The 14,665-nt window shown below is 41.1% G+C and overlaps 2 protein-coding genes across 8 annotated transcripts in view; one reads left to right on the top strand and one right to left on the bottom strand.

Annotated features, from left to right (window-relative positions):
• Positions 1 to 7,320, bottom strand: part of RAB3IL1 (RAB3A interacting protein like 1) — a 141,358-nt gene extending 134,038 nt beyond the window's left edge. For 2 of the 6 annotated variants that reach the window (XM_056526776.1, XM_056526771.1), the window contains exon 1: positions 7,227 to 7,266. Coding sequence is in view for 1 of the 6 variants with exons in the window: in XM_056526773.1 (XP_056382748.1) it covers positions 7,227 to 7,252 (26 nt within the window). In the remaining 5 variants the exon portion in view is untranslated. Of the gene's footprint in view, positions 1 to 7,226 lie in introns of all 6 variants that reach the window. The other 4 variants (XM_056526773.1, XM_056526775.1, XM_056526777.1 and 1 more) reach the window with 4 other exon arrangements.
• Positions 7,321 to 7,352: 32 nt separating this feature from the next.
• Positions 7,353 to 14,665, top strand: part of BEST1 (bestrophin 1) — a 31,139-nt gene continuing 23,826 nt past the window's right edge. The window contains exons 1-3 of one of the 2 annotated variants that reach the window (XM_056526770.1): positions 7,353 to 7,487; positions 11,118 to 11,289; positions 13,676 to 13,770. In XM_056526770.1, the coding sequence (XP_056382745.1) occupies positions 11,138 to 11,289; positions 13,676 to 13,770 (247 nt within the window). In that variant the 5' untranslated portion in view covers positions 7,353 to 7,487; positions 11,118 to 11,137. Of the gene's footprint in view, positions 7,488 to 8,619; positions 8,842 to 11,117; positions 11,290 to 13,675; positions 13,771 to 14,665 lie in introns of those variants that run through there. The other variant, XM_056526769.1, reaches the window with a different exon arrangement.

Below are 14,665 nucleotides of genomic sequence, written 5' to 3'. Positions count from 1 at the left end.
AAAACCGGGCAACGGCAGGTACTCAGCTAGTACAATATAAAAGAAGTGCGAAAAGTTTCCCAAGTGTCATTGGGCATCTGTACTTCCTCTCCATTACAGCCCATGAATTTTGGCTACATTGCTACCACATGACTATAACTGTGAGAATAGAACACAACAGGCTGCAAGTCCTTCTTGAAGTCTGATCGACACATCCAACAAGCTTCAGTGATGATGTTTCCAGAAATATACATCAATGTCCATGAAACCATAAACTCAGTAATATGAACAGACAGTCCAAGACCGATGATACCCAGCACTGCAACTCCCCTGTAGTATATCCCGCTAGGCTTTCCTGGTATAATGACCCTCCCGGTGCTCACATGTGAATGTCCAAAGTAAAATCCAAACAGGATATATAAAAGAATGAAGCACTCACCAGGTCTTTTTTGGGAATCGCTTCTTTATTGCATGTCAGCCAGCAGCGTTCCTACATGTTTGGATTTTACTAATATGAACATTGTTACTATGTTGGTTATTCAGTGGTCAATTAAATACATCGCTTAGACTAAAACAGAATACTGACTTAAAGGGGTATTCCGGCCTTATACATCTTATCCCCTATTCAAAGGATAGGGGATACGATGTATGGTCGCAGGGGTCCTGCCGCTGGGATCCCCGCGATCTCGGTGCAGCCCCCCCCCCCCTCCATTCTGTGCCGGGCACTGCCTCCGAGATGTGACGTCACACCACACCCCCTCCATTTATGTCTATGGCTGTCACGCCCCCATGTTTAGTCAATGTTTAAAGGGGTATTCCGTCACACCCCATCCAATAGTTACGAATGGAGGGGGCCACGCCCCCTCGTGACGTCACGTCTTGGAGGCAGCGCCCAGCACAGAGTGCCAGGGGCTACACTGAGATTCTGCGATCATACATCTTATGCCCTATCCTTTGGATAGAAGATAAGATGTATAAGGCCAGAATACCCCTTTAAGTGCCATATCCAAATAGCTTTATCCTACAACAGTTAAACAGTTATTTGTCTGGAAACCCTTCCATTTCATCATATTGATTTTTTTTATTTAATTCAGAGAAAACATTAATAAATAGCAGTGTATTAACTTGTGGGGAAAATGATACTGCTGGACACTGAAGGTTCTGATAGCACAAAATGCACTGCAGGTTACATATTTGCTGCAGCAAAGTCCTTATTTTTATAAAAACCTGTCAATGTTTGCCAGAATTCGAAAAAATATTTAAAGTACTCTACACTAATAACCATAGATTTCTATTCTCATTCCATCAGACCCCCTGGGTGCCCGCTAAAATAGAAACACTGCCTTTCTGAATAATCTAGTGCTCATAATTAAACATAGAAAATTCGAATGTGTCGGCAGATAAGAACCATTTAGCCCATCTATCTGTCCAATATTCTGAATACTATCTTATATGAAGGATAGCCTTATGCCTATCCCATGCATGCTTAAAGAGGTACTCCACTGGCCAGCGTTCGGAAGTAAATGTTTTGGCCACGTCTCCTCCTATGACTTGCATTGAGGGGGTGTGGCCATGACCGACCCGGTAGCACAAAAACATCGTTCGGACGTAAGTACCCCTTTAAACTCCTTCACTGTATTTGCAGCGACCACTTCTGCAGGAAGACTATTCTATGCATCCACTACTCTCTCAGTAAAGTAATACTTCCTGATATTACTGCATACACTTTTGCCCCTTAATATAAAACTATGTGCTCTTACAAAGTCATCACACAAACCTTTTTATTTCATCTACAATAAAATATAAATATTAACCATTGAAAAGCCATTGAACCCAAGCCTTCTGAGTGTAAAGCAGACAAGATGACCACTACACGATAAAACCACTACATCACATTGAAACATAAACCATTTTGTAACGTCTTTTCTTGTGTCCCCCATTTTTTCCTGCGGTCTATCGATATCCAAGTGGATACCATCAACAAAATGCTGAGCATCATGGGATGATTTGACTTGGAGTCTTGGATTTTTGTGCGGGCAAGTGCTCCTAAGACATACCGGTATTTACAGAGAAATCTCACAAATAGCATAATCCTTAGGGTCTATTCACACGTACAGTATTCTGCGCAGATTTCATGCGCAGGATTTCAAGCTGTGTTCAGTTTACATTGAAATCTTCAGCAGAAAATCCTGCGCATCAAATCTGCACGGAATACTGTACGTGTGAATAGACCATTAAAGGGAAACTGTCAGCTGTAATTCATGTTCCAAACTGCGGACACAGCCATGATTACTTTAGTTTTAATGGATGCTGCCAGCAGAGGGCAGTATCACTATAACATCACAGTGTACTGCACAGAGCATAGGATCATGGAGAAGTAAGCTGTGGCCAGTTATAATAACCAGCAATGTGCTACAGAGGCCATATTAAAATGCACTTGTCACCAGGCAGGCTCACTGTTATAAGGGAATTCATTACTGTATGCATTACTAATATTAACTGTAAATATTGATGTGGACTTTAAATTGCTTACTAAAATTATGGCCAACTGACTTCAAGCTATGATGCCAGACTTAAAGGGGTACTCCGGTGAAAACCTTTTTTCTTTTAAATCAACTGGTGGCAGAAAGTTAAACATATTTGTAAATTGCTTCTATTAAAAAATCTTAATCCTTCCAGTACTTATTAGCTGCTGAATGCTACAGAGGAAATTCCTTTCTTTTTGGAACACTGATGACATCACGAGCACAGTGCTCTCTGCTGACATCTCTGTCCATTTTAGCAACCGTGCATAGCAGATGTATGCTAAGGGCAGCATGGTGGCTCAGTGGTTAGCCCTGCTGCCTTGCAGTGCTGGGGACTTGGGTTCAAATTCCACTAAGGACAACAATAAATAAAGTGTTATTATTATTATAATAACGTCAGCAGAGAGAACTGTGCTTGTGATGTCATCAGAGAGCATTCCAAAAAGAAAAGAATTTCCTCTGTAGTATTCAGCAGCTAATAAATAGAGGAAGGATTAAGATTTTTTAATAGAAATAATTTACAAATATATTTAACTTTCTGGCATCAGTTGATTTAAAAAAGAAAATAATAATAATTGTTTTTCCACCGGAGTACCCCTTTAATGTCTGTATCTCAAGCAAGGTTGATAGACTTTTCGACAATTTATTTTGGGGGTCTAACAGGGGAATTCGAGCCTCCTCCCATTCTCAAAGATAACCAACTCATCTGGTGACCCATTCAGACCTGAGGATTTCTTGAATACTTTGTAAACTTGTTCCTTATACTTAAAGGGTACCTTTCATCAAAAAAAAACTTTTGATATATTATAGATTAATGTATGCAGAATAACTTTCCAATAGCATGTTATTAAAAAAATATGCTTCTTTCTATTTAATTTTCCACTTTTAAAAAGTTACCATTAGGGGTCTCCCTACCAGTCCTTTTTTTTTTTTATAGATTTCAGACTCATGCTGGAGTCCTAAATCTCAGGCTGCAGCCGGGACACAGACAAACTCAGCACTGCTCCCTGCCAGGGAGTTTGTCTGTGTCCCGGCTGCAGTCTGAGATTTAGGACTCCAGCATGAGTCTGAAATCTATAAAAAAAAAAAAAAAAAAGGACTGGTAGGGAGACCCCTAGTGGTAACTTTTTAAACGTGGAAAATTAAATAGAATGAAGCATATTTTTTAATAACATGCTAATGGAAGGTTATTCTGCATACATTAATTTATAATATATCAAAAGTTTTTTTTGATGAAAGGTACCCTTTAAGGGTATTACTATGACTTTCTCTTTTTAGGGTAATCCTTTGTTTTTTAATGGCACGCCACCCCTTTCTATAAATCCTTAAAACAGAGTGTGTTTATGAGTGTGACCTCTGGTCTGATTAAGTACAAGACCTGTTGATGGCCACAGTCAAACTATCTACCCTACTACATTATAATAGCTACAAATAAATGATTCCTATGATCTTTCATAGGGTGTATTTTTCTCCTACATTGATGGCTGAAACATCCCAAATGGTCTTTGCAGGTAGCAGATATTTTTTTATTGTATTTAGGATTACCCTCCATATTTGTGACATGTGGGCTATGCTTGCATCACACATCTACATATGAAGTACATTGACCCCAGATTGGTTTTTATTTGATATATTTGGGGATTCCGGTTCTAACCAACTGTCTCTTCCTACTAAACGCCTTCTCTATGTATGGACAGCAGCCACATGGAAGAGTATTCTACAATTATGGATGCAGGATTCTGTTCCTTCACTTTCTTTGATCACTAGTAAGGTGAAATTTTTGTTTTAAATGGACTGAACTGAAACCCTCTCGGATAAGGAGAGACTTACTAAGAGATTTTTCCCCTCATGGACAGTCCATATTAAGAATCTCCCTCTGTAGACACGATCGGCACTTCATAATGGGGGGTATTTATCAAATGATTTAGGTTTTTTTTTTCACGTAACTTTGGCGCAATGCTTTGGCACAGTGTCTTTTTTCGCCAAAGTTTGGCACATTCTCTCCACTGTCATTTTTACAACTTTCTTAATGGGCCTATATGAGGGCTCATTTTTTGCGCCCCGATCAGTAGTTTTGAACAGTACCATTTGTTTTTATGTGACTTTTTGATTGCTTTTTTTAATTAAATGCGGGAGTTGTAGTTAGTTACTAACTCCAACTCCCAGGATGCCCTGATATAGCCTGACTAACTACAACTCCCAGCATGTTGGACTATATAGAAGTATATAGTATAGGTCAGTGTTTTCCAACCAGGGGTGCCTCCAGCTGTTGCAAAACTACAACTCACAGCATGTTGGAATGTATAGTAATATATAGTATAGGTCAATGTTTCCCAACCAGGGGTGCCTCCAGCTGTTACAAAACTACAACTCACAGCATGTTGGACTGTATAGTAATATATAGTATAGGTCAATGTTTTCCAACCAGGGGTGCCTCCAGCTGTTGCAAAACTACAACTCGCAGCATGTTGGACTGTATAGTAATATATAGTATAGGTCAATGTTTCCCAACCAGGGGTGCCTCCAGCTGTTGCAAAACTACAACTCACAGCATGTTGGAATATAAAGTAATATATAGTATAGGTCAATGTTTCCCAACCAGGGGTGCCTCCAGCTGTTGCAAAACTACAACTCACAGCATGTTGGAATGTATAGTAATATATAGTATAGGTCAATGTTTCCCAACCAGGGGTGCCTCCAGCTGTTGCAAAACTACAACTCACAGCATGTTGGACTGTATAGTAATATATAGTATAGGTCAATGTTTCCCAACCAGGGGTGCCTCCAGCTGTTGCAGAACTACAACTCACAGCATGTTGGAATGTATAGTAATATATAGTATAGGTCAATGTTTCCCAACCAGGGGTGCCTCCAGCTGTTGCAAAACTACAACTCACAGCATGCCAGGACAGCAGTTGGCTGTCCAGGCATGCTGGGAGTTGTAGTTTTGCAACAGCTGGAGGCTTGCTGGTTGGAAAACACTGGTATAGTATATGGTGCAACATTCAGGGAGTTGGAGGATTGGTTGGATAAATACTGACCATTGCATTGCCGGTATTATAATATAAAACACCAGCAGGCTGGCCAAAATACCGGCTGTGCCGATAAAATACTGGCCGGGTGACAACCCTATGTACACCCATTATGATTGTTTATTGAAAGAATGCACCATTACCTCTCCCTGACATTGTCAGTTACTCGAGGATAGTATTTGTTATGAGGAGCCAGACGATGCGCTGATCGGCGCAAAACATATGTCGCTCAAGCCAATGAAAGCACCCGCTATGTGAACCCCCATTACAGATTCACAATAAAGCACTGATGATACGGAGCGGTGAGTGCTGCCTTTTCTTTTCTACCACTGGATTGATAGTACTTTTTGTGTATGCTCATTTTTGTCCCTGACTTATTATTTGAATAGTTTTATTGGTAATTATAAAAAAATAAAATAAAATTACACATTCAGTGCTGAAGCTATGCCTAGACAGCCATGATACAATACAGAGGTTCTGTCCATCTTATAAAGTGAAGATGTCGCTAGGATTTGTCATCACATTATGATTGGCGAAAGTCCAACCTCTAAAGCCTCAAATCATTCTAAGATGTAGAGATACAGAACTGACTTCGGGCCCTATTAGACTTTCAGAGCCCATCTATAAATGACCGCCGATCTTCTATAATGGAGCTTGTTTCTACAGTCGCAGGTCAAAGTAACTCGATCGGCCATCAGTGGCTGATCACTAGCCCTATTACACAAAGCGATATAGGCCTGTTCAGCCATAATTCACCCCATGTAATAGGGCCTTTAGCTATTCATCCCCTCCAGCAGCCCAGCTGTTAACTTGTATAAGACAATTCCCTACACATCAGCTGGCCAGGGAGCCAGGGTGCACGAGAAAAACAATCTTCTATTTCAAAGAACCTCAGTTAGTTTTCTTTTGACCCCCGAGTCTTTGCCTCAGACCTATCTAGCATGAGCCAAGCCTTAAAGTGTAAAACTGACTTAAAGGGGGGGTATTCTGGGTTTACACATCTTATCCCCTATCCAAAGCATAGGGGATAAGATGTATGATTGCAGGGGTCCCGCCACTGGGGACCCCCTCGATCTTGGTGCAGCCCCCGGCATTCTGTGTCGGGCGCCCCCTCCCATAGACATGAATGGAGGGGGCGTGGCGTGACGTCACTAGGGGGCATGAGCATGATGTCATGTCCCCGTCTCGGAAGGAGCGCCCGGCACGGAATGCCGGGGGCTGCACCGAGATCGCGGGGGTCACCAGCGGCAGGACCCCTGCGATCATACATCTTATCCCCTATGGATAGGGGATAAGATGTATAAACCCAGAATACCCCTTTAAATGAGCTTTCCCATGAAGCAAAGTTGGTATCAAAGTTGATGTATAGCACATACATATATGTAAAGGTGTGCAAATGTTCTGGGGGTCTTTTTAGGTAAAATGTGTATGTAGAGAAGGACGGCACTCGAGTGCAGGTGATGTGCTCATGGTTTAGCATAGATAGTAAACATAATAGTCCCAGCACCAGCTTCTTTGTTGCTTCATCAATACTATATTTATTAGTAATATAGTATTGCATTGAGAAAGGCTATACCTCGAAACGCGTCTTGTGTACCTTTAATATGCTATATTACTAATAAAATTGATGAAGCAACAAAGAAGCTGGTGCCGGGACTGTTCTGTTTAATTTTTAGGTAAAATGACCTACATCACTGTACTGTTCTTCTCCCCCATGGATGCGGTTGATTCCTGGCTTCCTCTTTGAGCTGTTACCCTGCTGTTGCCATGCAACAGTGGATGCACTTTCCCACAATCCCTCTTGCTTGCATACACAGTTAAAACTAACAAGCAATATGCAGTTGAGCTGAGCATGTGGTTGCGTAAGCCCCTGTGGACAGTGACAAGGGGCCGGCATCTTCATGGTAATGCCTCCTTCCTTGTGCAGAGTGGAGCACCATTCTACAGCATAGTAAGCTAAGCACAGGGGAGATGCCGGCCAGACGTCACTGCATGGGGAACTTCAGAACGCCCCACATGCACCGAGCATGTCGATTGCATGTGCCGAAGAACGGGGATTATGGCAAAGTGGAGGCACCGTTAGGTGTTATTGTAATCCATGTCATCTGCACTACAGGCCTGTACAACAAGTTAGTGTGGGGGATACAGATGTTTTCCTTTAGACACTATAAAACTACATGTTAAAAATAAATGTTTTAAAAATGTTTTAAATATAATGAATGGATAAAACTGAATTTGTACAAGCCAAAACCATGAATAAATAAATGGCAGAAAAAAAATTAAAATAAAGGAGGCCTTAGTTTATACAGCTATCTTAAGAATATGGTCGACAGTGCTCGATTCCAAAGGATAAATGATAGGTGTCTGATTGCAGTGATCTCCAGAACGGGGCCCCGAATCTCCCCACTGCATGGATCGGTGGGTCGACTTGCGCTCCATAGCTTGTCTATATAAGCTAGAGAAATACTGGGGAGTGCAGCACTCAGGTATCTCCAGTGCTTCCATACACAATACATAGAGGGCTTACCAACCCAACGCTCCATGCAGCGGCAAGAGTTGGGGCTCCATTCTAGAAAAGGTGGGGGTCCCAGAGATTGGACCCCCTCAATCAGACACTTATCCCCTATCCTGTGGAGAAAAGATTATTTTTAGGGACTAGAATACAGAATACCCCTTTAATAGTTTCCACCAACTACTCCCTACCCCCATGGTAGAAGGGGCGCAAGATAAACTTTAGTTTCTTTAAGTCCATATAGCACATGGGTTATCATAGCAGTCCCATACCCTACAAAAACTACTATACAGGCTGATTCACCAATCCATCCTGCAAAGGACATATTATCAGTGGCATCGTCCTTGGAATTGTCCTCTGTCTGTTATAAAATGCTGATATAATCATTCTTAAAATGTTGTCCATTCATGAAATTTTCCCTTTAAACTTAACTTTAATAGTTTCCACATTTTAGTAAGGCGTTATAAGGATATCTTAGGCCTATTTTGCATCTTATGAAGTTTTTAATTCTGTCTCTATTAATCTCCACGAAAATCCAAACAGGAAAAGATTTAAAGAGCAAACAGTTTACGTTGAACCAGGGAAAACAGTGCCAGGAGCTGCGCGCACACTAAGCCCACAACTGTGCGCGGAACTGTGGGATGGGGGTGGTTAGTAATAGGGACAACAAAGTGAACACTGTAAGAACGGATTATGGGATCATAGGACCACAGAACAGATTTGGTTATTTTTGCTGCAGATCTTAATGGGTGAAGACAGGAACAAGTAGGACATAAAGTCTGATTGGTGACCGGTAGGTAACTTGTAACTTACATCTTTATAATGAATATCCATTTAATACGAGATATCAACTGGTCTGATCAACTCTCGTAGAAATCAAACCACATAAACTATTACCACACATAGATGATCATGTCAGGGCACATAAATACTACATTGTCATGGTTTTTGATGAAGACGGTGCACCTACAGTTCATACCCAGTGGTGGTCCCCCATTATCCTTTTGGTAACTCTCTTTTTTTAGCCCCTTTATGGCTTGATTTGAGATACAACTTTGCCTACTTCTACCTGTTACATCCCACTAAAGAAGTCTTCTTGTTCAAATTGGTAGATATATATTTATTCAGTCATGAGTAATGAAACGATGCCCAGGATTAGGGATAGGCAGTGTAGGCTGCTGCATAGGGTGCCATAATAGGAACTTAAATATTTAAAGAATAACATTGTCTTTGTATAACCTTTTGGGTAATGTCTCCAAGCAGATGATGGTGGAGGTCAAGGGTCTGAAGTCCAGTTACATAAATGAATGTCTGTTTTAACAGCTATCATGAACTTGCATGGACCAAAGTTTTAGGGGTGCACTTTGAATTTCCATCCTTAGATGCATCCATCAGTGACGCACAAAGCTGATACTGTACATATCTTTTTATACATCTTATGGCTGTTGTTTTTGAAGTGCACAAATGTTTCCTGACTGTTATTGCTTAATCCCCTCAGGGTAAAGTTTTTTTTTTTTTTTTCATCAGCAAATTTTACAAGCTATAAACTGTTCTATTATTCTGTTAATAAAGCATTTTAATGGCTTTGATTTTAATGTCACCATTTTGGTGTACGTATAATTTACCGATAACTGTGTGCTTCTTAATTTATTATGTGAGCCATTAAAAAAACAGCAGTTTCACTATTATTTTATTAATTTTTTATGCCATGCAACGTAAATAATGTGTGCACTTTTTTCTGTGGGTTGGTCCAATTGAAGTAATATAAATTTACATAGTTTGCTTTTGCGTTTTAGTACTTTTGTTTGGGGTAAAAAGATGTTTTATAGGAGGAAAAAAATGCCTTTCTGTAGCCACATTTTGAGACCCACAATTTTTTTTCCATTGACATAGCCAGTTAAGGAAAAATTTTTTTTGTTTGTTTGTTTTGGGTTTTTTGGGTACCATTATTTTATGTTTTAACATTTTTTTTCCCAAGAGAATGGGATGCAGCTTAAATAACATTTTATCTTTTTCCTATATATTGTTACCACTGTGATGTGTGTTTTCAAGGGGATCTTAATTTTTCTTAATTTTATGGCAGCCATGGGGGTGTTTGATACATGGAAAGCCAATAGCATGCCATAACCACAATGCAGAAAATAGGTAGGCTGACAGAGGAAACCCCTCCTTTTGACAAACTTAGATGCCTTGGTCGCTGTTGGTGACGTTTTATCTTTTTGCAGGAAGAGATTAAAGGGAATTCCTAAACTATAGAATCTTAGTTATAGTCTATAAGGGAAAATAAATCATGTAAACATTTGAATTTTTTAAATTAAACTTTCCTGATGGTGACCATATTGGAGACATACTTCTGCAGATGAAATTAATAGAAGATAATTGACAGATTGGAAGTGATGGAATAAAGTAAAAAAAAAAAAAAAAAACTGAAATGCTGATATAGCGAATATGCCACTTTCTGATGATAAATTCCATTCAAGGGATGCTTGAAAATTTATAGGAATTTGGGAGGAAATCATAGAAGGATTGCAAATAAATTACAAAGTTTGGATATGGTTTTTCACCTCTTTCTTTCCCAGTATATGCCAATGTTTACCAGCCAAAGCTGACAAGGATGGCCACTGGCCAGTGCAAAGTCCTGCTCCTCATCACTTTTACTCTACTAGACCCTGGCAAGCTTTTTGTTTATTAGACAGTGTCAGGTAGTCGAAAAACAATAGCAATGCTTAAAATGTAAATGGAGCCGAGCTTTATATAGTTTACTTGAGTTGCTATGTCCTTGCAGGCCAAACATCTGGATTTTTCCATTAAATATTTGCTCGGTCCTCAATTGAGTCTTCCTAGGAAAACTTATGATCTAATAACATCACATTCATCAGGTTTTCCCCAGAACATACTGTAGACTCTCATATAAGTCCCTGTTAGGCCTACATCCAGAAGCCTTTCAGAAAGGATTATTTTCCAACTTTTTACATCCCAGTTTTCCACCTCTGTAGTGGTACACTGTAAACTTAAAACAAATATAATAGCTGCATGTATCACACCATATACTTTTCTTATTTATACAAGATGTAGGAGCACCTGTACACATGACGGTCACATACAGTAATCGTGTGGCAGATGCCAAGCTGGGGACCTTCTCCAGGTTGCTACTCCGATGGCGAGGCAGTATCTACAAATTACTCTACCGGGAGTTCCTTATCTTTGTTGGCTTCTACTTTATCATCAGCATCACCTACAGGTAACAAGTTATTCCTTTTAACCTACTATTATTACTATTAGTTCTCTTAAAATGCACCTGTCGTTAGCAAAAACTTTTTATATAATGGAGATAATACCATTATATGTGAGCCAGGAGCATGTCACAGAGCCTCACTGCACAGAGCCCTGCTTGTCCTCAGTGTACAGGACCCTGCTTGTCCTCAGTGCACAGAGCCCTGCTTGTCCTCAGTGTACAGGACCCTGCTTGTCCTCAGTGCACAGAGCCCTGCTTGTCCTCAGTGTAAAGGATCCTGCTTGTCCTCAGTGCACAGAGCCCTGCTTGTCCTCACTGCACAGAGGCCTGCTTGTCCTCAGTGTATAGAGCCCTGCTTGTCCTCAGTGCACAGATCCTGGCTTGTCCTCAGTGTACAGAGCCCTGCTTGTCCTCAGTGCACAGAGCCCTGCTTGTCCTCAGTGTACAGAGCCCTGCTTGTCCTCAGTGTACAGAGCCCTGCTTCTCCTCAGTGTACAGAGCCCTGCTTCTCCTCAGTGTACAGATCCCGGCTTGTCCTCAGTGTACAGAGCCCTGCTTGTCCTCAGTGTACAGAGCCCTGCTTGTCCTCAGTGTACAGAGCCCTGCTTGTCCTCAGTGTACAGAGCCCGGCTTGTCCTCAGTGTACAGAGCCCGGCTTGTCCTCAGTGTACAGATCCCGGCTTGTCCTCAGTGTACAGAGCCCTGCTTGCCCTCAGTGTACAGAGTCCTGCTTGTCCTCAGTGTACAGAGCCCTGCTTGTCCTAAGTGTACAGAGCCCTGCTTGTCCTAAGTGTACAGAGCCCTACTTGTCCTCAGTGTACAGAGCCCTGCTTGTCCTCAGTGTACTGAGCCCTGCTTGTCCTCAGTGTACAGAGCCCTGCTTGTCCTCAGTGTACTGAGCCCTGCTTGTCCTCAGTGTACTGAGCCCTGCTTGTCCTCAGTGTACTGAGCCCTGCTTATCCTCAGTATACTGAGCCCTGCTTGTCCTCAGTGTACAGAGCCCTGCTTGTCCTCAGTGTACAGAGCCCTGCTTGTCCAACCACACTTCCTGTATTTTGTCTCTGCACAGAGACACAGCTGCAGTGACAAGACAGGATTTTTTTCACCCCAAAATATAAAATGTTTTTTAATTTGGTCTCTGGATCAATGTATCAAATGTCACATCATAGTTTTTTTTTCCATTGCCTGTAACTTAACCTTTATATTTTGGTAAAATAGTCGCTATGTAAGTCGGATTAGTGACAAATGACCAATCTATTGTAAACTACGCAATCTCTAAGGTTCAGTCAGTGACTCACAGTGACTACTACATTGTTTATTTCTCTGTTGGGGAATTTACAATCTTTGTCATTCAGACTTTGGTGCTTCTATAAACTCATGGGGGCGACTTTACCCAATGCTTAACACCAGAAAACTAGTGTAAAAAAAAGTTGCACTTTTTGTGCAGAAATAATGCTTGCACAAAAATTTGCTGTTTTTAAGACTAGGTTTCCACATAGATTTTTCTCTAGCGTTTTTGGGAAAACTGCCACTGCAGTTCTTGAGCCAAAGTCAGGAGTGGATCCAGTAGGAAGGAGAAATATAAGTCCTTACTTTATATTTCCCATTCCTTTTGAATACACTTCCAAAAACACCATAGAAAAATCTGGGACAAAGCCTTAGCCCTAAGCTAGTTTTCTGGCGTCAAATATTGGTAAATCCCCCCCATAGTTTAAAATATTTATTTAACTTAACTTTCTAAAAGACTATGGGGGAATCTATCAATGTTTGACACTTTGGCCCTGATTTACTAAGAGTGGAGTGTTGGTCGGGGTTTTTTCAATTCTGGCGCACATTCTGGCACACAACCTGACAAAACATGTCGGGTTTACAATAGTAAATAAGGGCCATTGTGTATAAAAGTAACATTTTTTTACAGAAGCCATTTTTGTGACTTTTACTTTTTTACACCAGTTTTCTGGTATCAAGCATTGATAAATTTCCCCATGTTGTTAATTCCCATTGCTGATGATTGATCTATAACTAGACTGGGTTTACACATTTTTGGCAGTATTTTTGGCTAAACCAGAAGTCTTACCCACATAGAGATAAACTATAATGGAAAGATTTGCACCTTTTTTTCTGTGGTTTTGGCTATAAACATTGACCAAAATTTTACGTGGAAACCCAGCCTTAGTTATTTATTTAGTTAGTTAGTTAACATGCAGCAGATTTTTCTGCTGAAATATCCGAATAGAGTCGTTTCAGAGACAAGCGCTAGGATACAGTATTTAGTTGGTTCCATTCAAATGAAATGGAGTAATTGCAGACATTTCTGCATCAAAATCTACCATGTGGGAATTAACCCTTCCATTGATCACCATCCTGTTACTTCTCTCCATCCATACTACAGGCTCCTTCTTAATGAGCAGCAGAGGATTTACTTTGAGAAGCTAGCCCTGTACTGCGACAACTATGCAGAGCTGATCCCGGTATCATTTGTCCTAGGTAAGGCTCACGTGACCTTGAAAGAATACCTCATTTACTATAGGATGTAAATTCATCTACATTTACATTATTGCCACATAATTTGAATATCCTTGTCTATGGTGGAAAAGTTACACCCCAACCTAACCACCAATGACTTCATGTACTGTATAACATGATGATTCTTCATGTAAAGTGAGAACTGCCCAGTATTGAGGAATTGTGCTATTTCACCCCCATCTTAAAGGAGATCTATTGGATCAGAAAAACATGTCTGCTTTCTTTCAAAAATCGCACTACGCCTATTCACAGGTTGCATGTTGTATTGCAGTTCAACTCCATTTAAAGGGGTACTCCGCCCCTAAACATCTTATCCCCTATCCAAAGGATGGGACTCCCGCGATCTCTGTGTAGCACCCGGCGTTTAGAATGCTGGGTGCGGGCGGCGGGGGGTCGTGACGCCATCGTCACGCCCCTCATGATGTCACACCATGCTCCCTCAATGCAAGTTTATGAGAGGGGGCGTGGCATCTGCCACGCCCCCTCTCATAGACTTGCATTGAGGGGGCATGGTGTGACATTACAAGGGGCATGGCCGTGATGTCACAACCCCCCACCGCCTGCTCCAAGCGTTCGGAACAAAATGTACCCCTTTAGATGGATTGTGATGCACTGCATTACTGCACACAGCCTGTGGACAGTTGTGGTGCTGTTTTTGGAAGATAGCAAGTGCTTTTTGTTACTAAACCTGGACAACCCATTTGAAAATACTTGCTCATATTGCTGGGTGGAATATGGGCCCCCAAAGTATTAGATCCCAGATGCAACCATTATAGGTCTGCATACTCTTTACATCTTACAATGTGTCTCATAACTTAGTATATTAACTGACTGTACTGTATGTAAATACAGCACA

Source organism: Hyla sarda, chromosome 6, assembly GCF_029499605.1.
Source record: "Hyla sarda isolate aHylSar1 chromosome 6, aHylSar1.hap1, whole genome shotgun sequence".
Classification (NCBI taxonomy): domain Eukaryota; kingdom Metazoa; phylum Chordata; class Amphibia; order Anura; family Hylidae; genus Hyla; species Hyla sarda.
Note: the sequence above shows the minus strand (reverse complement) of the source record. Positions and strands in the feature narration are given on the sequence as shown.